Raw genomic sequence first — 27,500 nt, 5'->3', positions numbered from 1 at the left:
GAAGAAGAGAGGGAGGAAATAACTAAATTGCTTTAGACTCTAGTTCAGCTGGAGTCGAGAGGAAAGAATCAGTGTCCCTTTTTTGGAATTCAGCAAGAAGGTCGTGTTCTTGGTGAGGACAGATCCTCTGCAGATTTTGTGGAGGTACTGTACGGAGCGCTGCAGGGCATTCACAAAACAGGTGGCTTTATATTTAAAATAGTAACTCTGCTGTCAGTGACAAAAAGCTGTGTTGCTTTCTTGGAAGTATTGCTGCACTTAGAGCATTCTGTGTTATAAACAGCACGTTCCTGTCTTTTTTACCAAGAGGGGAGAAATAAGAAATGGGAGGCTTCTGGGCTAAACATGACCAGGGCTGGAGTGTGTGTGTGTGGTGGAGGGTTGTTTTGATGTTTAGTGCTGTAATATGGGGCTTAGAAGATAAAAAAAGAGATTGGGTAGATGGGGTGTTACATCAAATTTGGGGACTTTGCCTCTTTGTAGAGGCTACAAAGAGGCTACAAACTACAAAGGCATTTGTAGTTTCAGCCTATCTACCCCTGGTCCCTGAAGATCAGTTGATGGGTTGAAAACCAGGGGGAGTTAAAGGGGAGGGAGATGAAATGCAGGAAAAACTGCTGATCTGTCTGTTCCTGGCTAATTTGAACGAGACCCCTAGGGAATGGGAGGACGTTCCCACCTGGAATTCAGATTTTGTGTTGAATGCAGCTAAAATTAAAGATTTAGTAACAGATAGTGCAGCTCCGGTATCCTGCAATGAAATGCTAAAGCACACACCGTCTCTGCTTCTCTTCTGTCAATTCCAGCATGCTTTCTTTTGGCATCTCTCATGGATCTTGCAAACTGTGTTGACAAAAAGCAATGGGAGATTGTTCCTTGCCCGAGTCTTTATATTCGGACTATAGCTGCTTCCTCTTCCCTATTCACATTTTCCCATATGGTGACTTTGGAAAATTCCTCTCCGATTTTGTTGGGAAGTGCAGGAAACTCTTGTTGGTAGAGGGTTGCCTATTACTCTCTCTAATTCTGCAGCTCACATCTGGAAAGGATCTGGCTTGGAAAGGGGAGACTCGCTCTGAGCTCAGTGCATGTAACTGACATGGCATGAGCCAAGGAAGCCTGTGAGGGCAAGAGAAATGTTCTTCTTCATTCATCTGGTTTCTGACAGCAAAGGTGAGTTTTTCAGCACTTTATTTTTAAATGCTGGGTTGTCAGACAACATCCAGCAGCCTGCCTTTCAGCTGCAGCTTATAGAAAGGATATGAAATATAAGTTACAAACTCAGTTAACCTGTTGATATTGAAGGAGAGGATGTTTTTCCATCTGTGTGTGTGTGTCCTGTGAGAATGTGTGTGGAGAATAATAGATACAGAGATGAGATATTTTGAATATGATTCTGTTGTTTATTGAGGTAACTGTAATCACTGAGAAGCATACAGTAACTCCTGAAACTTCAGCTTCTTCTTGAGACTGTGCCTTTTGCAGCACCCTGCCTCTGGTGCTGTGTGGCTGCAAAGTGCAGAAATCGGTGCTGGTTCTGTCTGGATACAGAAAGATGCAACCACAGAAACCCCTGAACTGGTTTCAGTGTAATTCAGTCTTTGGGTGGAAGGACCTGATCCAAAGCCCACCGACAGCAAGGGAAGAGGACTCTTTCTAGTGGGTTTTGAGCTACACCTTTAATAATGTTTCTTAATAAGGCTTTGGATCAGGCCCCTGGGAATGAGTTTAAATGGAGTCAGTTACTTCAGACTTTCTTTGAACTAAAAGCAAATCAAAATCATGCCTGGTTTTACTGCCTGCACTCCAGATACAAGCAGATGTTTCTATATCCAAAGTGTCTCCCTGTGGCACCAGAGCAGCAGTCACTTCAAAGGCATTGTAGCAGAAGCACACATATTAATAACAACAGGGTGAGATTGCCTAAGAAACTTTAGTGTGCAATAGATACAATACTTCATGTTAATTTTTTAACATCTTTTCAGCTATATATGTGGAAAAGTCAACATGTTGCAAATCTATAGAGCCCAATACCAACCAGGATGTAACTGTGTGCTATGAGAACAGTGTTGGTATTGTTACAGCAGGGCTGGTTGTGACCTGCATATAAGAAATTTTTTTTTCTTTAGTTTCTTTTGTGAGTATCTATAAGGGTAAACTGATATATAGGAAAAATGCTTTCTTAGAGATCTGATATATCATGCTTTCTGAGATTATTTTCTGAGATTATTTTCTCTAAGATTTCTGAAATATTTTCTGAGATTAGTTCACCAAATACTAAGGATTTTACTAATCCACTGTTGGCATACTTATATGGCCAATTTTGATCTCACTATTAATATCTAGCTGCCATATAAGGAACACCATCTGATCTCTGGAATGTTTTATAAAGGAGATTAATTTCATTATATTCAGCTTTTACAGATATGGAAGCTGTGGAATAGTGGAGCAGGGGGCAGAGGGATCAGGCAATGTTAAATGCTTAAAATCACCCAGCATGTTAGTAGCAAAGGCCAGGACCAAAGCAAAAACATCCATGTCTCGGGATGCTCTGTCCTGTAGTCCCATCTTCTGCCATTTCTTCAAGCATAAGTCAGTGTTTAAAGAAATTATTTAAGATTTTCATGACTGTGACTGAGAGCAGGACCTCTCCAATGCTTCTCAAGCACCCAAAGTCTGTGAGAGCCCCAGACGGAGTTTCTGCTGGTGCAAAGCAGCAACGCCCTGTGGGTGTAAACAGAGATGTGCCAGATCTGACAGCTGCCAGTCTGGCTCTGGGAGGTTCTTGTTTCCGATGCAAAGAAAGAACCTGGGCTGGCAGAGGTGAACAGAGTACTTATCTCATATTTAGGTCATGAATCCATTGTGCTTTTTCACCTTAAAAGATGACCCTTAAATAAGAATTTCTCATCACTGTTGAATACTTCTGCGAAGAACAGCCGAAAGGATAAAAGACAAGCCATTACCAACCCTTACTGTAAATCATTATATATGAAATCTGAGAAGGGTAAACAATTGAGACCAAGGGGGCTGGATTACGGCCAGCTGGCCCGTCCAGTAGATATTCAACTTCTGTTTGAATTATTTTAACCTGCTGCCAGAAAGACAAAAGCTGAACGTTAGCCAGGCCTCTAAGGTTCAGATCAGCACTGTCCAAAATCAATAGGAAGCCCATTTTGCTTTCAGTAGCCATGAGATTTTGTTACTGTTCGATGCACGTGAAGCAGCCCCTCCGAGAGGCATCCTGACAGCGTGAGTCACTCTTGTCCAGCATACCTTGTTTACATGAACGAGAAGAACTTCTTCCCGATGCAGAACCGTGAGGAACAGTATGCCCAACAGTGACATCGAAATAACATTGCATAACCTCCTCTATAAATCTCCGGGATTATCTGGCGTTTCTCAATATGAAAAAAGCAATAAATAACTTGAGGAGTCAGGAACGGTGCGGGGGATGCTGCCAGGCCGCCGGCTGCAGCCGGGGTCCCGCTGGCAGGACCGGCCTCCTCCCGGTCCCCAAACCGCCTTGAGGGCCCGTGAAAGCACCCGGGGGAAGCGGGAACGCAGGGCGGCGGCGGGGCTGGCGCCTCGGGCCCCCGGGGCGGGAGGTGCGGGGGCTCGGCCGGGCCCTGGCGCCGCCGCCCTCTCCCGCCGGGGCCTGACCCCGCGCCGTGCTCTCGGCTTCCAGGGGCGATGCCCGCCGGCGGCCGGGCGCTGCTGGCGCTGGGGCTCCTGGCGCTGGCCTGCGCCGCCGCCCGCCCGCCGCCGCCCGCCGGCAACGACTTCCCCGAGGGCGGCCCCGAGCGGCGGCGGCTGCCCGGCCCGGCCCCCGCCTGCCCCCGCGACTGCGGCTGCACCCAGGAGGGCGTCGTGGACTGCGGCGGCATCGACCTGAAGGAGTTCCCGCTCCAGCTGCCGGAGCTGACCAACCACCTCTCCCTGCAGGTAAGGGAGCCGAGCCGCGGGTGCCCGGGCCGGCGCGGACCACCCAGCTCCCACACGCACCCCCGGCCGCCTCCGGGCTCCCCCCGGGCCAGGCAGGCCCGAGTCCTTGCCTTCGCCTGAACCGGCTCCTTCCCGCTTCCCTCAGCGGCTCCTCGGCTTGGCGTCGGAAGCAGGAGGTGCCGCAGGCCCAGCGCTCGTGCTCGACAAACGCGCCGGGTTATTGGCATCAGTTCTCTTCCCCACAGATCCAGGGAGGAAAAAAGATAGGAAATTTTTCTCCTTATTCTCTCCCAGCTCCAAGAGTTTTTGTCCAAACTAATAATTACTGTTTCTGGTGAAGGTCTTTCATTTTGAGGTGTCTTTGAAAAGGATGAGCTAAATTACTTCATTAACGAGAATTTTTCTGGCAGCACTACCATGTTAGTTAAAGTGGCGTGAACACAGTGTACCAGTCCAGACACAGACCCAACCGGTGCCCCGCAGTGTCTCTCCCTGCAGCGTGTGGGCTCAGCAAGGAGCGTGGCCAAAGCCAGCCATCGTGCCAGCGAGCGGCATTGCTACGACATCCAGGCAGCTGGTGCTGCGCTTGCGGGGCTGCGTGCGGCTGGGAGACTCGTGGGTCCTTTTACCTGGAAAAGTCCCGCCTGCAGCAAATGGTTAAGCTGCAGAGACATCATGTCTTTTCAGGAGAAGGACATGTAAGGATATATGATTCACGCTTCAGGTAGAAGAAGCAGTCTGTCCTAGACTGTCAGCAGGTTTCCGTGCTCTGCTGTTAGTTAATTGATCCCTATGACCAGCATTTGGGCAGACATCCTTTCCCTGCCTGTGCTCTGACACCTGAGGACGTGGGCAGGGCTGGAGCATGGCAGCCGCGAGGCCCTTCCTCCTCTGGGCGGTGGCAGTAGTTCCAGGCTTTTCAATGCCTCTTTGGCCTTTAACCAACTGCTTTTTGTTTATTGCTCCTATTTGCCAATTCTCTTCAATGGATGAATTGCAGATTTTGTTCAGAGCTTTCCATCCAAGTGCAGCATAGTCAGAGAAACTGTAATGTAAGCTGGCACCTTCCTCAGCAGATCTGTCCCAGGCGTGTGCTAGCCATGGCTCCCACCTCTACTGCCAACAGCAGAGACGCTTTTTGGAGCAGCAGCTGTCACTTTCTGTGTATTGGCCTGGCTTCCAGCCCAGTGGGTCCTTGACTAGTCCCTGAGATGCTAAAACACTAGAATCACTCATTAATGGTCAAAACGGTAGTCAGCATGTTAATGAAAATCTGATAGCAGTCACCCCTGACAGGAAAAACAGAGGAAGTGAGCCCAGTTTGACTCTCCCTGCCCATGAGGAGTTGTTTTTAAAACAACACGTAAATAACAGAAGTAATAAACTTGGAAATCCGCAATGCTGAACTTGCAGCAAATGCTTTGCTGCAGCTACGAGGTTTGGCTGTGGCAGATGGATTACAGGCCTTGCCAGGCATAATCACACTCTTTGTGTGCTACCAGTGCATAAGCCACATGTTTCTGGAGATGAGCATAAGCTACAGAACTTGGTTCAGGCCTTCAGATGCTGCTGGGTTTGGATGTCTTGGTTTCGAGATCTGAGTTTGGCTCATTATGGAGAGAAGTCTGTTGACAATGATTTGACACGGTGGGTTCATTTCCAAATTTTATTGGAGTTCACACTCTGGCTTTATTGGGATCCTTCTTGCATTACTTTGCTGATGATTAATACTCTCCATTTTCTTAGAATAACCAGATAGAAGAAATCTTTCCAGAAGAGCTTGCTCGTCTTTACAGACTGGAAACTCTCAATTTGCAAAACAACAGGCTAACTTCAAAAGGTAAGCCAGCAGAGCCGTGAAGTGGACAGAGCCTGTGCCTCCGTAACACTAGCTTATGCAGTGAGACCAGTGACAGCTGATAAGGAAAGCCACAAAGTGATGGATTGACTTGGTTGGAGTGGTTAGCTATAACCCTCACTCCTTTGGCCATCACACAGATCATGGAGGCACTTTATCATCCGAAACATAATACTCAGTGTATAAGAATGCAGCCTTACTGAACCAGTGGAGGAGACCTGGCAGCAGCACTGTGTACTGTGGCGTGAGATCTTCTCATCCAGGAAACTCCCTCCGGTCCCACAGGCACATAAATGCAATGCACTTGAGAACCAGAAATGTCTACATGCTGAATGATTTCCTTCTGACTGACCTTGTTTCTTAATCCACTTGTTTAGTTCAGTCTAGTCAGTCAGTGCAGTTTAGTCCAGTTCAGTCCTTGTCGAATTTATTATAAAATATATTACAAATAAGGCAACTTCTGGCCTTCTAAAACCATTTTGATTTTTGTAGGCAGGTTTTGCTTGCTAAGTCATATGCTTATTAGAGAAACTTGACAAGGGGTTAGTAAAGAAAGCAAAAGATACAGGAATTGGAGTAAATAGTAAGAGGAGGATATGCAATACAGAAGATATAATTGTTGTTAACTTGTGTGTCACCCAGTTGCTCTGAATGCTGTTGCTATGTTTGTTCCAATGGCAGAGAACCACCTTTATTGAGAATGTGGGTATTTTACGCATGGGACCCAAAACATAGCACTCTTACATAGCACAAGGAGGGCTGTGCTTAGTAGATTCAGACTTCGACATTATTACCTTTGGGGCTTGATGTTTCTTTCACAAGCTTCAGTGCAGCCCTGAGTTTCCAATATGTTTTGACTTGGGAAAGAGCTTCACCTTTGACTTACGGTTATCTAAGTGCCAGGTGAAAGTGTTATTTGCAGCCTTTCCATTGTGACAGCAATTGTGCTTGTGTGATCAGCTGGATGTGGAGTGATTCAGCTGAAAATTAATAATTATTGGGGGAGGGTAAGCTCCGAGTTGGATCAGCTCTCTGAGCTGGTTACCGCATGGCTATCCGGATTGTGGGGGAACAGAACAAGGGAAGGGTTATGACATGCAGACACTGGTGTTATTTTGGCAACACCGTAGTCATAGATCAGATTTATATGATCATTAAAAACCTCAGATTATATCCTTCCAAGAAAAATGATTTGCAGATTCATGAGCAAATGGCAAAAGAAACTTCTCAGCATGGTTGCTGTGAGCACCGATAATCAGCTGTACAGCAAGTCTACACAGCTCTGTACCTGACCCTTGCCAGTGGGGCTGGCTTTTCATGCTTAGGATTTTTATTGGTCTTCCATTGCTCTTGACAGTCTGTGGGTTTTTTTTTAATTTAAAAAACCAAAGACAATAATAGGTCTGAGTCAGGTTGTTTCAGTGGCAATCAAAAATATGTAAATCTCACATTAAAGATATTATGTGAGCGAGAAAGCTACCCTCTGATATTTTTCACTCAGAGAGGCAATAAGGTGCTAATGTCACTGATTAGTTATTCCTGTTTTTAAGGGTTGCCAGAGGAAGCATTTGAGCATCTGGAGAACCTGAATTACCTGTACCTGGCAAATAATAAGGTAAGAGGCTCACAAGGCTTTCAGAATTCTTTTCTAATTGGGTTCTGAAAGTTAAACAAGCAAATCTTCAATTCTTTTAAAATATATATCCTACATAAGTAAATTTGTGCTAAAGTAATATTCTAATGCAGGTTCATCTAAGGTGAAGACAATCAGTTAGTATGCTAAAAAATTAGAGGATACACGTGCCAGTCTGTTTTGAACACTTATTTATCTGTGCAACTGGTGAAAGGTTTCCTTTGTGTGTGTAGGGAGGTGCAGAGAGCCCCTGCATTTATAAATTACCACTGTCGTCAGTAGGCTTTGGATCAGCTGCACACAGAGTTGGTAGCTGCCTGTGTGCAAATAAGCTGTGGGGTAATGATGCGAAATGCTGGAAATCTCATCAGATGAGGCTGGTTGAAAAAATTGTGAACAAACACATCCTAATACCTGTGTTTGAGTCATCAAGATCTGTAAAAAGCTGTCCAGTTTTCCCTGACTCCCATTCTTATGAGGTTTGATGTGGGGGGGATACACACACACACAGTGAAACTGAGCAAGTAATGAATTCATTCTTTTAGCTGCAGTGGTAGGAGCTGAATTTCTTTTTTAATGGAGAAGATCCTAGGTGCTTTCCTATTAATGACCCAAGTTGGATGTCATGACAGAAGCACATCTTTCCTGCCAAGGCTAGGAGTGAAATAACCTCTCACATACCCTTATATCTGGGTGGTTCCCATTATGGCTTTCTTTTTCCCCAGTGATTGCCCACAGATATTTTTCTACAGATGGAACTGGGATGCCACAGAAAAATATAAGTTAAAACATCAGGCAGAGCTTCTTCTGTCTACAAAACCCTGCCCTTCCCTCCCTCCCTCCCTCTCTCTGTTTATATGCATGTCTGTATATATATTTTATTGCCTTAAAATCTGTGACCTTTTGATGTTTGGTTTATATACATGTGGCCACATTCCGGTTTCAGTCAGGCCAAGACATATCCAGAATCACTCCATAGATTTCTGTATGGAGTGACTGAGAATAGAACCCATTCCTTAGTACAGTAACATTGTGTTCTTTTCTCCCTTTCAACCACCATTTCCATATAACAATCTTGGCAGTTAATAACTCCATAAAAAGGAACAAGCCAGACTCTGACTAATATTCCAGAACTTTGCACTCCAATTTTCCCTGTGTGACAAAACAAAGTGTTTGGTTTTTCTGGCTTTACTGCAGAGAGAAAAAGATCCCAAAAGAAAATGCAAACATCAGCGAATGTCAGAACTAGTTATAGTGAGAAGTCGTGGACCCACAAAAATAACACATTTCTTTATAAATCACAAGCCAGGACAAACCAGATTGGCTTCAAACTGCATCCACTCTGCAGCAGGAAACACTGCAGATCAAGTAACTGTGGTGTCTGGAGGAGAGCAAGGATTTGCTGGTAGTTTGTTCCTTGTTTTATGGATTATATTAATGCTGCTTTATCTTCAATTGTGATCCTGTCAGATGTAGCTAAATTATCTTTCGTTAAACTAACATAGTTGGTTGGAGAGAAGAAATGTCGTAATAGGCTAAAAGCCTTCTGTGGCTTATGAGTAGCAAGTACTTCAAGTAAAGAATGGATGCTGTAGTTTCCTTTTTAATTTTTCACCCCACTCTCATAATTTATATCTTTCATGTGGTAAAGTAAGCCTTGTTAATAACAGAAATCTCTTCCACCAAACTGTAGACGAGGTCCTGAGCTGTCATTATTATTTACTACAAGCTGGTCATTTTGATGACAGAAGGTTTTACATTTCTCCGTATCCCCAAAGTGATATGGGATTCACCTCGATCCAGTACTTTTGTTTATATCAAAGCTTGTTATAAGTGAGAAAACTTGTTCCAAAACTGGTAATAACTTTTGTATAATCCTTCTGAGTTCATTGGTTAACTCATTAGTTAACAGTGGAGAAACACTGCCTGCTATATGGAAAGGAAGATCCAGCAGTAAAGCTGCAAGAAAATTGCAGCTAGAGAAATGCAGATTGCTACTCAGTAGGCAATATACTAGACAAAGCTACTCAGTCAACTTTATTTTTGCTAACAGTTACAACAATCCAGCATTAATCCTTCAAGCAGTCAACCAGTGGAGATCAATTAGTCTCATGCCTAAGTGCTGAAATGCCAAAGCAAAGTCCTGAGCAAGTGAAAACTCTTTTTGGATGAAACTTCTCTTTCTCTTTCCTCTTTCTTGTGGTTCTGATGGCTTTCGTTTCACATATCTGAGCTGTGCCCTTTGTTTTGTATAAAAGTAATGACCTAATAGACTGTGTTTCAGGAGAAAAGCTTTAATGTGCCACTGTGTATGAAAGTCATTAAGTCTATTTCCTCTGTCTGAATTCTCAATATTATGTCACGGTAGAGACTTATTTCTTTCTGAGGCACTGTCAGACCTTCCTAGTCGGAGACGAGTGCCTTTATCCACTTCCCTGAAATCGTATCTCCCAGGTCAGGAGGTGAGAGACTACCGGTAAAGCCAAGAGCAGTACTGTGGCACCTGTAGAAATATGTAAAATGCCTATTTCCACTGCTTACGTACTATCTGGAAATACTGATAGGAGTGTAATTTGTGGGAAAGATCTTTCTTGTGTTTGCGACCATTAAACATTTAAGACAGCTTAAGGGTGGAGGTTTTGGCACAGGTAAAAATGAAAAACAGTAAATAATGTACTTTCATCTTTTAAAAAATAGGACTGTATTATGAGTCCAGGAAATTGCAAGTTCACAGATATAGTCCATCAGTGTACACTTGACAGACTAGTAGAGAGATCTAGACACCCTTTAGGTAAACACATAGTTTAAGGTTTGGGTTAGGCAGTTCTCCAGTAAAGTGTCTGTTCTCTCACACATTGTTCATCTTTTAAATATTTTTGTTTTTACACTGTTATTAATAGCCAATTGCAGTTTTATTGTAGTAAAAATTTGAAAAATATGTTTTCTCGTCATGTGAGTCTTACTGTGCCCTGTTGGCTGTAAGGACCAAATTCTCTTTCACGCAACAGAGCTGTGAGGAAGAAGCTTTACAGATGCAAAGAATTTCAAGCTAGGAGGCAGATCTCTTCCATTGCCCTGAGTTTCCCATCCTGATCTCAAAGCTTTAGATGACAAACACCTCAGTATCTCCCTAGAAAAGATGTTCTCTCTAGAGCCTTTCAGAATGTACATAAAATAGCATTTCAGAGTGTACATAAAATAGCATTTCAGAGTGTACATAAAATATTGTAAGAGTGGTCTCATTAGTACTATAGTTGACATCTGTAACCACAGTGATTGCATCTGCCTACTGCAATTCAGTAGTCTTCTGCTTATGTACTCAAGGATCATACCTGCTACAGCACCATGTTAAGAATTTGTTTCCCACGGGCTTAATGTTGATGCATAAATGTTCTGGGTCTATGCTTTCCAGAAAACTGTCCTCCAGCCTGTATTGCAACCTGTATTCTTGATTTCTAGATGAATGACTTGTCTATTAGCAGCCACTCAGTGAACTTATCCATTATATTATCTGGATGCTCTGTAAAACTGAGCTTTTTTGATCATTAGTTTTCACTCCACCAATTTTTGTTCAGATGCAGACATTCCTAGCATTAATCACTGATAAAAATAGCAATAAGCCAAGAGCAAACGCATCAAATCCTGTATCTCTCGTCAACTGTAAAGTTTTGGAGACAGGACCTTTCTGTATTTTGTTTCTTATATATCACTTGTTCAATGAACAAAGTATCACTGTACAGTAGGTCTTTGCTTTGAAGTCCCATTTGACTCAGAAGCATCCCTGTCCTTTGGGCACCTCTGTGGAAAAGATCATCATAAATGGATGCAATATTGGAACAGACATATTAAGTGACACTTAACCCCGCAATATACTTTCATATGGGAGTCAGTAGTAGGCCACTGTGAGGTGGGTCGGATTTTTTTGGCACAGCAGACTGAGGAATTAGGAACAATAATAAGCAACGTGTTTGCTCTCTGAATAACAATTTCTTGACTTCTTCCACCAAAAAGAGACAGGACTCTTCCAACCAAAACAAACATTCACATATCTTGGAGCAAAAGTCTGTCTCCTTCCTGGAGAGATTAGTGAGCGAGGACAATTTGTTTTTGTTCATGCAATCTGTGTTCAGTTTCATTTATTTTTACCTGTTTAGAGAAAATAAATTTGCAAGTGTTTTGTTGCCGGTCTAATACTTGGTTAAAACATTTGTTGCATTTAATTGGAATTCCCCTGTATATTTCTTTTACAGCTAACAGTGGCTCCGAAATTCCTACCAAATACCTTGATCAGTGCAGATTTTGCAGCCAATTATCTCACTAAGATATATGGGCTCACATTTGGACAGAAACCAAACTTGAGGTAAGGGATCGGGAAGTAAAACAATAGTAGTGTTCTGCTGCTGCTTGGAGGCAGTTGGTGAGTGATAAGAAACTATCTGGCTAAACCATGTTATTGCCTACTTATGTTTTTTGGAAAGAAACTGACTGTTTGTTATTCTCAGCATGAATGATCAAATAATCTCACAGACAAACACATTCCAAGGGCTTTTACTAGCTGCCAGACACTTTTGCATAGATAAAAATTAAATTGTCTCCATTTTATTTGTGTATCAGTTATGAGTTGAAAGGAATGGCTTTGGTTTCTCAAGATGGAGACGAACTGTTTAAAAATCCCTAGTTTTATTATAGTCCATCATTTAAAAGCATAGAATCAGGTTGAGTGTACAGTACTCAATGCAGTTGAGTGTAACTTAACTATATTAAAGCTAAGTGCTTTAGCACCTTCAAAAGTGGTTCATACCCTCAGGTCAGGTTTCAAAGGTGTCTCTGCTAGTTTCAGGTTGTGATTTTGCTCAGGTGGATCCAGTGCAGCACATTGGCCCATCTCAAATTCAGGTGCATATATGCATATCTGTGAGATATGGTCTTTTCCAAAGGCACGTTGAGTAATCTGTACGGACACTGCAGCATCTAAATCCTGCAAAGGCATCTCAAACTCTGTTGGTAGCAATTTACACATCCAAGTTTGGAAGCAGTTAATAATAGCTGACCCAGTTGAGCTCCTAGAGCCCAGTCTTGTGACGAACTGAAGAACTCCGTTCCTACTGAATTCGTTGAGAGCTGAAGCTACTCTGTACTTGCTAGGCCTTTAGTCTTGTAGGCTCTTGGTAGCTGAAAAGGCTGAATCACTCACTGATTTCCGGCAATATCTCATCATGAAAGAAGCTAGGTTTATACGTGTGTTCTTCCTTAATCTGAGTTGCAGAAGCTTCTGTGTTTTGACTTCATATTAAAGTTCTTGCACTCTTCTGAAGTGATTTTCACACTCTCCTATACCAATACTAGTTTTAATCAGAATAGTAACTCATTGATTTTCAAGATTGCTGATATAAAATCCTAACACAGTTGTTTCAGTTGGTTTATTTGCCCCCAGCAGAGTTCATGGTCTGAGACTGATTAGTTGGAAAGCAACCTTTTCAGAAAGGCAAATATTTGTGAGTTAAAAGTACAGCTGACCATGCAGGGTGAACAATATTTTCAGTGTGGCTCTGAACTCCCTGGAGAGTGGTATCACACGATTGTGTTTCCATACTGAGCCTTTCCTTCCTTCCAGAAAGTTGTTGCCAAGTTCTCTGCAACTGGTAGAGAATTCAAGAACAAGTTAAAAGAGCACACTTTGACGCTGTGCCCTTTTGTAGTTTTAACCTGCCTCTACAATTTTAGCTGCCTGCTGCATCTTGGGGTAAACACAGGAAAGGAAGGGGTAATCAAAGTCAGTAAAATCCTGTAATGTCTTTTGTTAAAAAGAAGTCAAATGAATTCATTTAGCAGTTAAGCCAATGAAAAGCAGAAATAACTTCATAGGGGTCGATTGTTTTATACAGAATTAAAACCTGTGTAAGAAAGAATGAATCATTTTTTTTAAATCTGATAGGAGAAACTCTTCCGTGAATATTAAAGGTTAAAAGTAAGAAGGGCAAAGGGAAAATAAGAAACTGTCTTTCTGTCAATCCCAAAGGTTCATTAAAAAACAAAATTCTTCCAGACTGAGTAAATCTGCTGTGTCTTTCTGTCAGTATTCTATGCCTATCTGAGTTCTAGGAGTAGGAGAGAAACTGTTTCCTGGGGTATTTCCAGCCTTCATGGGAGCAGAAAGAATGGAGGGGTGAGAGATGGCTCTTTTTCTTAAGAGATCTACAGGTTGGTTTTGCAAGCCAAAGAAGCCCAGAGTTGTTTCCAAATAGAAGTTAAAATTGGGGGCATATCTATTAATCAGATATGAGTTCTAACCCTCTCGAGTGAAGCCACCACACCGACATTCTTTGTTTCAAAGCACTGCACAATCCCAGACTTGCACTCAGTTACGTGTTAAGAAGGTAAGGCTACTTGTGAAATTTGTATTCAAACGCAGGTTTGGATTTTGAATAGACCTAAATTTCAGAAAGTATTTGGACCAACCATTTGGTTTTGCATCTCTATCCCTTGCTAAATTAAAGGGCGCATTTTAAAAACAACTCTAATTATTTCAAGGAAAGAAGAAAAGATTGAAATATAGTTTTTAAACAGCTTTCTCTTGGTAGACAAAAGCCCCTGTTTAACTTAATCTTTTTTCTCCTTCCAACAGATCTGTGTATCTTCATAACAACAAACTTTCAGATGCTGGGTTACCTGATAATATGTTCAATGGCTCTGATAATGTGGAGATACTCATCATGTCCAGCAATTTCTTGAAGTATGTTCCAAAGAATCTCCCTCCAGCGCTATATAAATTACACTTAAAGGTAACGACAACAAGGTTTTGTATTCCTTTACGATTGTGACCAAGTACTGTGTTTGTGTGGGATTCAAACTACACAGTGCACTTGGAAACATTCCCAGGCCCACTGTAAGTCTCGTCTGCTATATATCCTCAACAGTAGCTGTCTCCCATGTCCTTACTTTTTTGTTCATAAGTAACAGTGCGTTTTTGCAAAACACCAGAATGCTCACAGGGGACAAAAATGCTTTTCTGTGTTTTCAGGGGCATGTATGGCAAATGCCTGTGTGGTAGCATTGTTGGTCTCTTCCCTGTGTATAATGATATTAATACATATTAGTACCAGGAGGTAGATAATTCTCCGTGGCCATCCAGTGATTGGCCTCCCAGTTAAGTTTGCCACTGATGATGCTGTTTTTCCTGACAGTTGCTTACCCACTATGTACTGGCTTTGCTCACTAACTCATTTCACATAGACTACTGTTTCCTAGCATCAGTGATTTTTGTTTGCTACTGAGCTGGCAGTTCAGACAACAAAGCGAAAGTCTGAATCATCTTGACTGCTACAACTTTTCCAGCAATAGTGCAATAGCAGAAGCTGTGGTATTAACTAGTCTCCAGCATTTTTAATTCCGTGTCATCTGACTTCGATAAAAACACTTCATCATGTCTGTGCGAGAGATCTCAGCCTTGTTAACAATGGGAGAGCTGCAGCGGTGGGGAATCCTGGTTCCGCTTGTTCCTAGTGTTGACAGCTCCTTGGACGTGTGTAGACTGGAGTCTGTTATCAGCCCCTGGACTTAGGCAGTTTTGCGTTGCCTCCCAGCTTTCTTTTCCCTTGAAGGTTTCACCGCTAATTCCCATTAAAGTCTTCTAGAACGCAGGCTTCTCCAGCTTGAAGAAAAGTAAAGGCAAACAGTCTGATCCTTTAAATTGCTGGAATTTCTCTGCAAAGTGTGAAGTTACTGGTCCCCTGCATTTTAGTGCCATTTATAGGTAATCATTATCTCCCAAAGTGGTCTCAGACTTTGAGGACTGCGCTTTGAACTCGTATCCTTCCCTGCTGTCACCAGTTGCATTAAGGGCAGTGAGCTGAAGAGAGAAATGGGCATTTTGTTTTCAAGTGCCTGTCAGTAGTAACATTTACCTTGATATTTTGACTGGGAAAAAACAGGACAATGAGAAATGAGAGCGAGCCAATAGTGGACCAAAAGTGTCCAAAAGGTGTATTTTAGATGTGACAGATCTTTTTTTTTTTCTTTCACTATTCATTGAGACACTCAGCGAAATCTGTCTGTGGTGGTATCCACTTTATATCAGTTGGCACATGAAGCTAGTCCAGTCTCCATCACGTTACTGCGATACGTGGATTGTGGGAAGTTTAACAAATTCAGTGGATTAGATATCCTTTTACAATTCCTAGTGTTTTATATATCCTTTTATAATTCCTACAGTTCCTGTATGGAATTTCTAAGTGGAATTTAGTTTTATATTTTGTTCATGTCTGTCTTCTGGCTACTCCAAAGCCACCTAAGGCAACAGGACTAATTATTTTGTAATCTACATTGCAGGAACTGTACCTTTTGGAATGCCATTAATGCTGGAAGGATGGCTGGTTCCCAGCTTCCAACCTAATTCTTCTTTATGGTGAAATCTGTCTTAAAAAATGCAGAAATTTTGAGCAAACTCCAGAGGTAGTTGACTAGATTACATTATACATTTGCACATAGGTGGAAGGACTAAGAATACAAAATAAAACCATCTGACACACAGGCAAATTCTAACTCCTTAGCCCAAAGATTCCATGGGGAATCAATAAAAATAGGCTGTAATATTTCAGTCTAGTATTTGTATTTATTTCTTAAGCAGAATTATAATGCCCCCTGAAATATCTTATGTCTAGCCCTTTTGAAGTTCTGTGGTGTTAGTTGAGCAGAACCTGAATGTCCGATGTTTCACGCCAAATCATATGCTTTGTGCTTCTGGTAACTCTAGAACAACAAGCTAGAGAAGATTCCCAAAGGAGCCTTCAGTGAACTTACAGGTCTGCGGGAGCTGTATTTACAAAATAACTACTTGACTAATGAAGGAATGGACAACGAAACTTTCTGGTGAGACTGAGATCTGTAGTTTGCACCTCTGTTTGTGTCTGTCTCTCTCTTCTGGTACAGTAGTATATCTATTGAAAAAAGTACATCTTTAAAAGTTCATTTATTAAAAGCTGGATGACATTATGCATTTTTCTGCTATGTCTGTATGAAAAGACTTAGATTCAGATGCTGCCATTCAAAAGCAAAGGTCTGGGTGAGTGGTTGGAATTCACACTGCAGGATACTTCTATACAAAAGACAGAACACTGAACATCAGCCTGCATCACTCCCTGATTGCCACAGACCCAATCACACCAGGTACTAAGTGCTTTCTGGCAAAAGGCCACCTAGAATGGTGTTGAAAGCTGGTCTCTGTGCTTCCAAACCAGACAAAAGTGAGGTTACTTGGGACTCTCCAGTTTCAAGAGCAGTTCCCTGGAAGTTAAGGCCAGACCTTCACCTTTGCTAAAGCCAATTCTGTGTTTCTGTGAAGGTGACTTGAAAGCTGCCACAGATATACAGTTGTGAATTCATCTGGCACAGCGGTACTCCAGTGCAGATGGATTGCTGGAGAGCAGGGGATGCAATGGTGCTGCTCAATAGCCAGATGGCTGCAAAAGCTTTGCTACAAACTGATGCAACAGAAATAGCCTTTGGCTGTCCTAAATTTAGCCTGGGACTTAGCACTTCAAAAAGTTAACATTGGTGTCTCTGCTTGTACTGAGTGCTGCCCTTGTTCTACCTGAAAATCCAGATCACACAATCTGTCCTGCCTATAACTTAATTCTGTAAACTTTTCTGATCTCTAGACATGAAAATGTATCAAATTGTGCTTTCCTTTTCTGCATCCCACTCCCAGAAACCTCCCTGAGTAATTCACCATAGCTGTGTCATGTCCGCCTCCAGGTCATGTTGGACATCTCATTTTTGTTAAGGTTTTGATGAACAGAGAGTGCAGTGGCTATAGCTAAGGCACCAGTCACAGTCAGCAGAGGGGGTGGATATTGCTCCTTGCTCTCATGATACTGTCTGTACAGCACAGCATAGTGCTATTGAGATGTACCCAAGCTGGGGAAGCGTTACAACTTGCAGCAATGAAGTGCTTTACCCAGGGAGTATATTTGCTCATTCAGAGCACGCTTGGATAGCTGTGAATAGCAGTGTAGTAACCAGTAAGTAATGTCTGTAAGCCATTAGTTCTCACATTTCCTGAAAACTTTCTAGTCATCTGCAGTGGGTTATGTAGTGCCATGCAGATTACAGTCTCATTTGAACTCAGAAACTGACTTGAAATACCAGAGAATAGAGGACTCCTTAGTCCTGGCATATAATACCATTGATCCACATCCAGTTGGTATAAGTGGCTGGTCTGAGGATTTATTTTAGCTTCAACTGAGTCCATGGAATCCAGATTCAGTAGCTTACACAAAGCAGCTCTAGCCCTGACTCACTACCATAATGCTGGAGGGTCAGGAGAAGTTCACTACCTTAGCCTAGGACACTGAATTAGCATTTCTGCTTTTCATAAGAGTAATATTTCATCATCTAAAAAGCAGGCCTGCTTTTTAGTTTCAATAGACACTTTCTGAGACAGAAATTACTCATGCTCAGGCTGTGCTTTTGTGAAACCAAGAGCTAAATTCTGTGTTCTAATGGTGCTCCCATGGCATCTTTCTTGTGGTATTTGTTCACTGAAGTTGCTCGTATATTGCTGTCTGTGGTGTCAAATGAGAGAACAGTCAACTGCAAAACTGATCTCGGGTCTCAGCCCAGTGGCAGTTTGGATGTCTGTGGACCCTAACAGGTTCTCTTGCTAGTGTGGCTGGGGAGCAGTGGCAGCACCTAGTTCTAATCCCTAATGGCAGTATGGGAGCTACCTGTTTTGCTGTTGACATCAGTCATATCATAAGACAAAAAAGGGCAGTAATGGGAGCTGTGCCGTTAAGACTCTAAAGCAAAGATTGTAAAATTGTAGGGGAAGTTGGTTATCGTTTCAGCTTGCAGAATCTAAATGGAGAGTATTTTCTTTCCTGCTTTCCCAAGGAAACTGTCTAGTCTTGAATATCTGGATTTGTCCAGCAATAACCTCTCACAAATCCCAAGTGGTTTACCTCGAAACATTGTCCTCCTCCACCTGGAGAAGAATGCAATTAAGGTGATTGGCAGAGATGTCTTGACCCAAATTAAGAACCTGGAGTACCTTCTGCTTCACAATAACAAATTAAAAGCCCGAGGTATTCACCCATTAGCCTTCCAGGGCTTAAAGAAGCTGCACACTGTCCACCTGTACAACAACATGCTGGAAAGGATTCCCAGTGGGCTGCCCCGGCGAGTGAAAACACTTATGATCCTTCATAACCAGATCTCTGAGATTAACAGGAATGACTTTGCTACCACTTACTTCCTTGAAGAGCTGAACCTGAGCTACAATAAGCTCAAAAGTCCCCAGATCCATCGGGAGGCCTTCCGTAAACTGAGGCAACTAAAGTCCTTGGATCTTTCTGGAAACAATCTCCACATGGTGCCCTTTGGCTTTCCAAAGAACTTGCAGATTCTGAAGCTGAAGGAGAACGAGATAAGCATCATCCCAAAAGGGACTTTGTCTGGGATGACAAAGCTGCGGGAACTGTATTTGAGCAACAATAAACTGAAAGTAAATTCCATTTATTCAAGAGCGTGGAGAGAACTCAGCAGTCTCCAGGTAGAAACATTACCTTCTCTAATTGTTTTAGTAATGCTGATGTCCTCGTCTGTCTGTCTAAGCCAGTTTGTATAGCACCAGTAGTAGATGCCCTTGGTCCTCATGTTTTGGGCTTGCATTTTAAGTGCTACACCTCCTGTTGCTAGAGTAGAAATGATGTGCTGTTGTGCCGGAGTTGGGTACCTCCCACTGCTGACCAGGCTGGTGGTCCACCATGTACTGCTAATTCTGGGAACTGTAAAGACATCTTTGTTTCTGAACCCTAATGGTGTCCTATATTTTCAGATAAACATTAGTGAATGTTGTCATTAGAACTGAAATTATGCCTTTCAAATAGCTTGTCTCCCAGAAGATTTAAAATCAGCTCTGAAGAGACACAGCAGGAGGAAGGAATGCATAAACAAAAACACTCTTAATTCTCAAAGCCCCCGCATCAGCTTATAGTCAGACAGGCCAAGCTGTAGGATTTAGCAGCTCAGCTGGCTAAGGCACCTGGATAGCAGCTAGGAGGTCTGCATTCAATCAGCAGTCTTCTCATTTGCTTAATTGTTGGAGAAAGTTAAACACAGACCATAAGGCAGGCAGGAACAATCACATTTGTGCTGCGCAAAATGACCTTTCAAAATTGTTAGACTGGCTGAAGGATTTGTCTGCATTTCCTTTTAGGCAACAGCCTGTATCCTGCAGTAAAAGGTATTACCTATGTCATATGGCAACCATCTATGGTGCATATGGTTAGGTCACTGTACAGGCAAAGTTTGTACATCTCAGAGCAGATCAGGGATAAGGGTCATGGAGCGTGTGTCACGCTGGCCCCCGGTGTGTTTTCAGACAATCCAAACATTTATCTATGTGAACATTTCTCTTTCTGGTGTTTCTGGGAATAAACAATAGCTTGTATTTCATTTAATGTGAATCAGCAATGCAGCAACCGTATCTGTAGAGCTGTTGCTTTGCATCAGCTGCAGATTTGGTCCATGGCTTTATTATTACATTTTGCATTTGTTTGGTGTCTTGGTGATAGGTAGGGGTGGGTGTGTGTGCGCATGCAAATATATCTAAGATGAAAAGTAGTCTGGAAGGAAGATGCTGTTGAGAATTACAGATGCTGGAATTGTTCCACTGCAGTAGCTTAATGAAACGTAGGCACTGCCACTTCGCTTCTGGTTTTGTTGTTTGTTTGTTTTTTTTTTCAAACAAAAACAGGTCACAAAACTCATTAGGCAGCTTTAGTTGTTGGTTGGAATGACAAGCTTTCCTTCTTGAAAGGCCCGATTCATAGCTACTTCACATTACTTTTATTTTAATGTCACTCCCTTGTAGTCAGTGTCAAGCCAGAGAAACACTTTGCTGAATCAAACATTGGCCCTTTAGTTGTACCTACCTCACAGTAAACCCTGTTCATATTAAAACACATACTTAAAACTTTGTTAGACTAAGGGTGCATTTTTAGCTGTTGCTTTTTTTTCTGAAACAGTGTTACTACTTGTTAGTTGTTTCCATGATAGTATATATGAATCTTTTTTATCATTAAGGGCTTAGCCGTGCAATTGGTTTATGAGTTGGTACACTGGAGTGGATTTGATAAATAACCATCACATAAGATCCTGATTGTGCATGTACTTAGCATACACTTCAGTCCACACTGTTTCCATGGAAATCACTGAAGACTGTCTGCAACTGCAAAGCTAGACATTTACATAATTGTTTGCCAGACTGGGATTATGTGGAGAATAAAACCACTGAAAACATGACAATCATTTGTAGACGTGTAGCTCTGAATAATGTGTAACTAGTATGTCAGCTTGGTGCTATGAAAACGCTACAATACAGGATAACGAAACACTTTGATCCATTTCCTTGCTTAAAATTTATCTGAGAAATATTGATGGCCTTTAGTCCTGATGCCTTGGTCCATGTTAGAATATTTCCATGTGTTTTTACATGTAACTCTGACTAATGTAACCTTAGCTAGTGAAGTGTTTGCAGTAGCAGCTTCCAAGGAATTCCCGTGCATATCTGAAACACCGCTTTTAATTCACTTTAAGCAGGCATCTCCTAAAGCCTGGGGACAGAGATAAAGAAATGTTTGGACTCCTAAACAAATCAGCATGATGCCTCGTGTGAAGTCATGATGCTAAATGGTAGTCTAAGAGAGCAGAATTGTCACGGCCACACTTACCTCGATGCAAATTAGAGGTAGATTAAATTAGTTTATGCTACAGTAAATAACACTTCAGTTTTCCACCATGAACTCAAACTGAACCTTTCTGAATGGCCGACAATGTACAGTTTCCACTGTACACATGGCGTTTGTCATTTTCCTGACCTCACCAGAAGCGAGAGGATCCGAAGCAGACCATCTGAAAAATAAAGCCCATTTCCAGATGATTTTCAAACACAACAAATCCTAGATAAGCTTTGCATAAACATCTCACTTATACACTGTAACTATATGAAGTTTTTTATAACTGCATACATATACATATAATATATATGTATTTTTCTAGACTTATATGTTTGTGTGTGTGTATATATATATATATATATAAAGCAATGGATAAACTTCCAGAGGGGGGGTGTGTGTATACAGCCATCCTTTGGAAGCTTATTTGCTGTCAAACTTAAATCTCTTTTTGGACTGCTGCTAATATTTAAATACAATTATTTATTTGACCCCTTGTTGTCTCTTCCTTGCAGTCACTAGACATGGCTGGCAACCAGCTGACTTCTATCCCATCAGGCCTGCCAGAATCTCTAGAATACCTGTATCTTCAGAACAACAAGATCACAACGGTTTCAGAGAATGCTTTTGAATCCACACCCAAAATAAAGGGGATTTACCTCAGGTAAGGTCAAATTTCCACTTTAACACACAAGATTTTTTCTTCTTTACCCACTTTATAATTGCTTGCTTTTTAGAAAGTATTTAAATTCCTAACTTCCTAAATAAGCAACTTTGTTTTGTAGTAATGTATGATGAAACTATGTCCACCTGCTGAGGAAAGACACAGATACACATAAAATAGGCTCTTTCTGTTTGGAGAGTTTGTCCTTTCTGTGCTTATTAGAATGGATTAGGCATGTTAGAAATTCTGGGAAATTAATGGCATATTCCAATATTCAGCTGTGAACTAAAAGTTTGCAGTCCACTTGTAGGACTACAGCTTCGCCTGGGTCTGTTAGCCCTGGATCTTGACAAAATCCACCTCTAGTGAAGCATGTATGACTAATCTTGAAGTTGTGCGCATTCCCTTGATAGTTTTGTCAGGAACAGATGACAAGCTACAACTGTGACAGTTATGTAACTAAGTTTAGAAAGCTTTTCTGGTTTTTTTCCTACTCTGTCAGTTGGATGAGGACCTTGTTTTCACAGGTGACAGATACTGACTTTTTTCACATACAATGTAAAGTCACAGTATTGTAACTGATTTAAGCAAAGATTTATACTACCAGAAGTGAAGAAAGAATCTGGCCCAGTAATATATTAAATTTTAATCTGATGGAACATTATTGAAAATATTGCTTAGAAGTAATTTATGAAACCCTACAGAATATTCGATTAAGCTGATCTCATGGATGTGTTCAAAATCCCTAGGCTGCCTGCTGCACAGGACTAAATAAAGCCTTATTTTGTCTATATGCAAATAAACTGTTCTGTAGTTCTGAATAGTTCTGAATTATACCTTTTTGGATGAATGATTCCATACCAAGCAAATAAAATTACGAAGTCTGGTGTAAATTAGAGCAGTTTGTCTATTCAGCTGCTCACGTTTATGAGATTTTTGTGAATGCTTGGATGCAAACCAGAAACCACATTCTATATTTCTATATAAAGAGAAAAAAGGAATTTGCAAAAATGTTTTACATATTTAGGAGGCAACTCCACCCAAGCTAAATTGTATTTCTTAATGGGAGGCTATTAATCACTGCAGTGCTGTGAAACAGTAATATACATCTGGAATATTAGGCAGAATATGATTTTAAGCATGTTCAAGAGTAACGGACCAAGCAGTATATGTGAGAGGTTCTTAAACTGCAGATTAGTTTATTTATATACTTGGAAACCCAAATAACAGATGAAAAATTACTGGATGTTGCTTTGTTTCTAAAGGGATCCTTTGTACTAGTATTTTGAATTTCATGGGAGAAGAATTAAACTATCAAGGGATGACACACAATCTCATGAAAAAGCAAGTTACAATTTGAAATGTGGGCTGTGGAGCAGATGCCTTTCCTTTCTGGAAAGGAGAAAGCAGAATACCAAGAGAAAGAATTTGTGGGGGAGGAATTCCAATATTATAATTTTTTTTTCCTTGCAGAATACAATTATAGAAGGGGGAAGAGGGGCTGGGGCAGAGAAAAATAGGAGTTTTTTGAAAGCTCAGTCATTGAACTTGAAATCAGTGGGAGATACTTAATATTTCCCAGTATTTTCCTGCAAGGTCCTTTGTGATGATACAGAGCGCTGTGAGCAAACTTTGTTCAGTCACTGCATTTGCCTGCTTGCTAATCGGTACCTGTTTTCCCTTCCTTTTTCCATCCAGAGGAGTCAGTACTCTTAGAATGCTGTTGTGGGTCAGTGTAAAGTTAGAGTAACTTGGGTCAGTGTAAATTAGAGCAACTCTACAGAATGGTTTCCTCCTAGTCTCCTCATTTCTGTGTTGGATTTAAAAATGGGCTTATTTTAATAGGAAGACCTTTTTGTTTGTTTGTTTAAAGGTTTAATAAGATTGCAGTTGGAGCACTGAAGGAAAGTACCTTCCAAAACCTAAAGCACTTACAGGTACTGGATATTGAAGGAAACCTTGAATTCAGCAATAGCTCAAAGAATAATGATGACTCAGAAGAGGAAATGGAAGATGAGGAAGAGGAAGAAGAACTGAGATAAAACATGAACTCACACAAGCACATCATGTGGGAGGTAACAACTGTCGTTTAGTTAAATCAAGGACCCAGTTCTCAGACTCTTGTGTAAATAATTCCAATTTACAAGTATGATTGAAACATAACCAGTGGGTGTCTGAGCCCTAGACTCAAAGACTTTCACTATAACATGACTGGGAATTGCAGAATCAAAAAGGGTTGAAAATACATTATTTTGTAAAATGAAAGAGTCAGTATCTATCTGCGTTTTATCGGAGGCAGTGGACTGTTCATAGTGGCTTCTGCTTATGGCCACAGCAGACACAATAGGTAAATATGAAGGTCATTATTTACTAGTTCTGATAACAAAAAATGAAAAGGTATTTAATGTTATTTTTAAGCAACTAGTTCAAAAGGAAAACAAAGAACAAACTGTGAAGCTTACTGATACAGAAGACCATGTGAGCTGAAAATGGATTTAAAAAATTAGACAAATTAAAGGAAGGTAGATCCATTGGTGTTTGTTAAATAAGGCATTAAGATTATGACCTCTATCTCAAGCAGTCCTTAAATCACTGACCGCTCGGAGTGGGAAGATAATACTATACTTGGCATATTTCTTATGGAAAGAGTATCTACTTCAGGTCACTTTTGGAGATGGTATACAGGACTGGATTGATGCCTGGTCCAGGACAGCCAGTTCTCACAACAGCCTGTGCTTTTGCTACTGCTAAGTCTCGGTGAGGGTTCATTGCTCACTTCACCCAGATTCACTGAAAAGCCTGTGGCCAGTTACAGGTTGTGATTGCTGCTGACTTTGATTCCAAACTGGTAATCTTGAAATTAAGATCTCAGTATTCCATAAAAAATCTGGCCAGCCACTTGATCTCTCTAGTTGAACCTCTTTTCTTTTCAACTGCAGAAGAAAAGATGAAGGGAGAATGATGTTTGAAGAATATGCATTTTTCCAAAAGAAGAATAGGGATCTGCTTTGTGCATCTCTTCAGGATTTTATGTTGAAAGATGAAGAGGTTCAAGACACTACCCTCTACTTTTTGAGATCTAAACTCTAAGACTTGAAAAAAAAAATGTTTGGTTTTGTCCCAAACCAACATTTTGTCATGGAGAATGACACAAGCAAGGGCTAGGAATAGTGCTAATATGCTGAAAGGATGATGGGGCTTGAAAAGGGCAGAAGCTATTTGGAAAGTCAAACATTAGACCTCCTGGCTGGGCTGTATGAAAACATTGTGAGAGAAGAAATAATTTATATCTGCAGACTTAGAGTACATATAACTTCCGAATCAACACATCTCTGGTTTAGTTTGGGGCACGTGCAACATGTCAGCAGGTACTAAGTCTAGCATATTCTGAATTCTGTATTCCATTATGTAATTGATTTTGTTTTTCTGATGTTTTGCAGGAAAGCATATGGAAAATTACATATATGTCTATGTGTATATATCTATATAGATATATAGAGAACACTTAGCAAAACGTGCAATGAATTACGCAGAAGCTGTCATGGCACTGGGCCAGGCTCATGGAAGACAGTGTGTTACAGTGCCTTATTCAGGGAGAGACCCTGAATGCCTTTCCAAAGCTTCCAAATCATCTTATACAAGACCCTGGATCATAAGGGATTGCTCTGGAACTCACAAAAGCTGGCTTTTGTTCCTTCTGTTTCTCTTCCTTCACTGTTTCCATCTGTAATAACAATATGGGACTGCTTTGAACACATGCCTTCAAATTCTGTTTTTGTCACTGCATTTTAAGTGAACCATGTATATGCTTCTTTTCTTTTCCTCCACCCCAAAGAAGCTGTTGTTGATCAAGCGAGATGGATATTTGCAGTAGTTTCATGTGTAGAGCAGTATATGAGGCATTTTGGTCATCAAGCAGCAGTAATAATTCTGGATGCAACTATTCCTCTGTTATAACAGTGTGTATATTTGGATGAGAAAAACAAAGTAAGGCTGGATCCCATAATATTTTATCTCTACTGCCAAAGCCTGCAGTATATGCCTGTTTTAGAAAGGTTTTAAGATAAAACAATGGCTCTTGTGAATATATATAAAAAAATCTGTATGTCTGCCTTCCGGAGCTTTGGTAAAGTTTCTGTCTTGCTGTTGTTTGCCCATGTGGCAGTTGTGTGAATGTCTCCGAAGGTACGTCCAGAAGACTGAGGTAACAGTATGCAGTTTAATATATGTGGTAGAATTTTTCACATATTGTGTATCATTCACTTTAGGAGTCAGAAGTGAGACTAATGAAGCAAAAGAGATACGTGAGTGTGGAGAAAACTGTTCTGTTAGGTGTCAAGAGAAATTTCTTTTTTTAATTCAAGTCTGGGGACAGTACCTGTTGTGATACTCTCTTAAAGCCTGTCTTATGGTCCTATTCTGAGCTCCTGTTGAAATCATGGAAAATAAGGAAACCAAGGAAAAGAAGACTTACAGAGGTACCTGGATGGCAAGCTGCTTATTTGATGATGTCCTTCATCTGAGGTAGCTAATCTGCTTGAGGAAATGTTCTTTTCTTTTGAGGATTTCGGATTGAACACGTGTTGTTTTGCATTCTGCATTCCAGGATTTACTTGGAAACACAGTTGGCTTAGTTTTTTACCATCTGTTTTTCCTGCTGGAGAAGATCTAGTTCCACACTCTCCCTTTGGGTTCCCATAGCACATGATAGTAATTTCAAGCTGATATTTCCTACCTTAGACAGTTCAACACGATGATGAATCATAGAAGGAAGGATTGCTTCCTGAAAAAAATAAAAGCTTGGCCCTAAAAATTGCAAAACCCCCCCATTTTTTAGTATCAGCTATACAGCTTAGCGAAAAAATTGCCTTCCAACTGACTTTTGGGATAGATTTCTATGTAAAATCTCTACAGAATATAGCTCAAATCAATTAGCTATCTCCAGCAAACCCCAGTGGAAGTTTTGCCAGTCTTTAGTGAAACAGACCAATTTATTATACTACTGAACAAGCTAGGAATATGCAGATCTGTACAGTTTTTTGGAGAACTGTTTGATTATCTTTAAACTTCAGTCCCTTACACTGTGATTCTGTGAGAAGTCAGGTGCCCCAGACTCCCTTTGGATCCCTTGAGAGTCTGACGTGATGAATGCGGGGGTGAAGGTACATTTTAGCACCTTGTAGAATCAGGCCCAAACTTTCAGGATGATACATACACTATTAAAGTCTTAATCAAACATCAGCCTTTGCCAAAGGAGACCCACTGACAGTTGAAGGAGCATATCCTGTAGACCAAGTAGAGTTAGGAAACCCTTTCCCAAGTTTATTTCAAAATAATTGCACACTGAATCTGTCCTTTAAAGGGGACAATGTTTCCCAGCGGGGAAAAAAAAAAGACACTCCTTCCCCCCAATAAAAGCCTCAAACTCCCCCGAGAGGAATGTCTTTTGATTGTCATGTGAGAGATTGATGAGGGAGAATCACAGGCTTGATTCCTCACTTATCTGGTATCATCAGCACCTATGACATTGGACATAAAACTGTCAAACCAAAATGGTAGTTTGATTCTTTCTTTCAAAGGAATAAGAGGCTTTTTGAGTAATTAGGAGGAAGAGTCAGAAGTCCGCAGGACTAAGCCGACATGTTTTTGGCTGTAAACCAAAGGTCC

General features: G+C 41.2%; 1 protein-coding gene across 3 annotated transcripts; it reads left to right on the top strand.

Annotated features, from left to right (window-relative positions):
- PODN (podocan) lies at positions 1-27,386 on the top strand. 3 transcript variants are annotated; one of them, XM_087732586.1, is made up of 12 exons: positions 1-144; positions 1,033-1,173; positions 3,689-3,945; positions 5,692-5,785; positions 7,354-7,418; positions 11,687-11,796; positions 14,062-14,218; positions 16,189-16,304; positions 18,327-18,984; positions 21,685-21,833; positions 23,707-23,908; positions 25,274-27,386. In XM_087732586.1, the coding sequence occupies exons 2-11, from the start codon at positions 1,137-1,139 to the stop codon at positions 23,873-23,875; spliced, it is 1,812 nt and encodes a 603-aa protein (XP_087588712.1). In that variant the 5' UTR covers positions 1-144; positions 1,033-1,136; the 3' UTR covers positions 23,876-23,908; positions 25,274-27,386. The 3 variants fall into 3 exon arrangements, with proteins under 3 accessions (XP_087588712.1, XP_087588713.1, XP_087588715.1); XM_087732587.1 differs by having other exon boundaries at positions 7-181; XM_087732589.1 differs by lacking the exon at positions 1-144 and having other exon boundaries at positions 647-1,173.
- Positions 27,387-27,500: the final 114 nt, after the last annotated feature.

The sequence above is a fragment of the Nipponia nippon genome, unplaced genomic scaffold (genome assembly GCF_047370975.1).
Source record: "Nipponia nippon isolate SJK-2023a ecotype South Korea unplaced genomic scaffold, ASM4737097v1 scaffold_5, whole genome shotgun sequence".
Classification (NCBI taxonomy): Eukaryota; Metazoa; Chordata; class Aves; order Pelecaniformes; family Threskiornithidae; genus Nipponia; species Nipponia nippon.
Note: the sequence above shows the minus strand (reverse complement) of the source record. Positions and strands in the feature narration are given on the sequence as shown.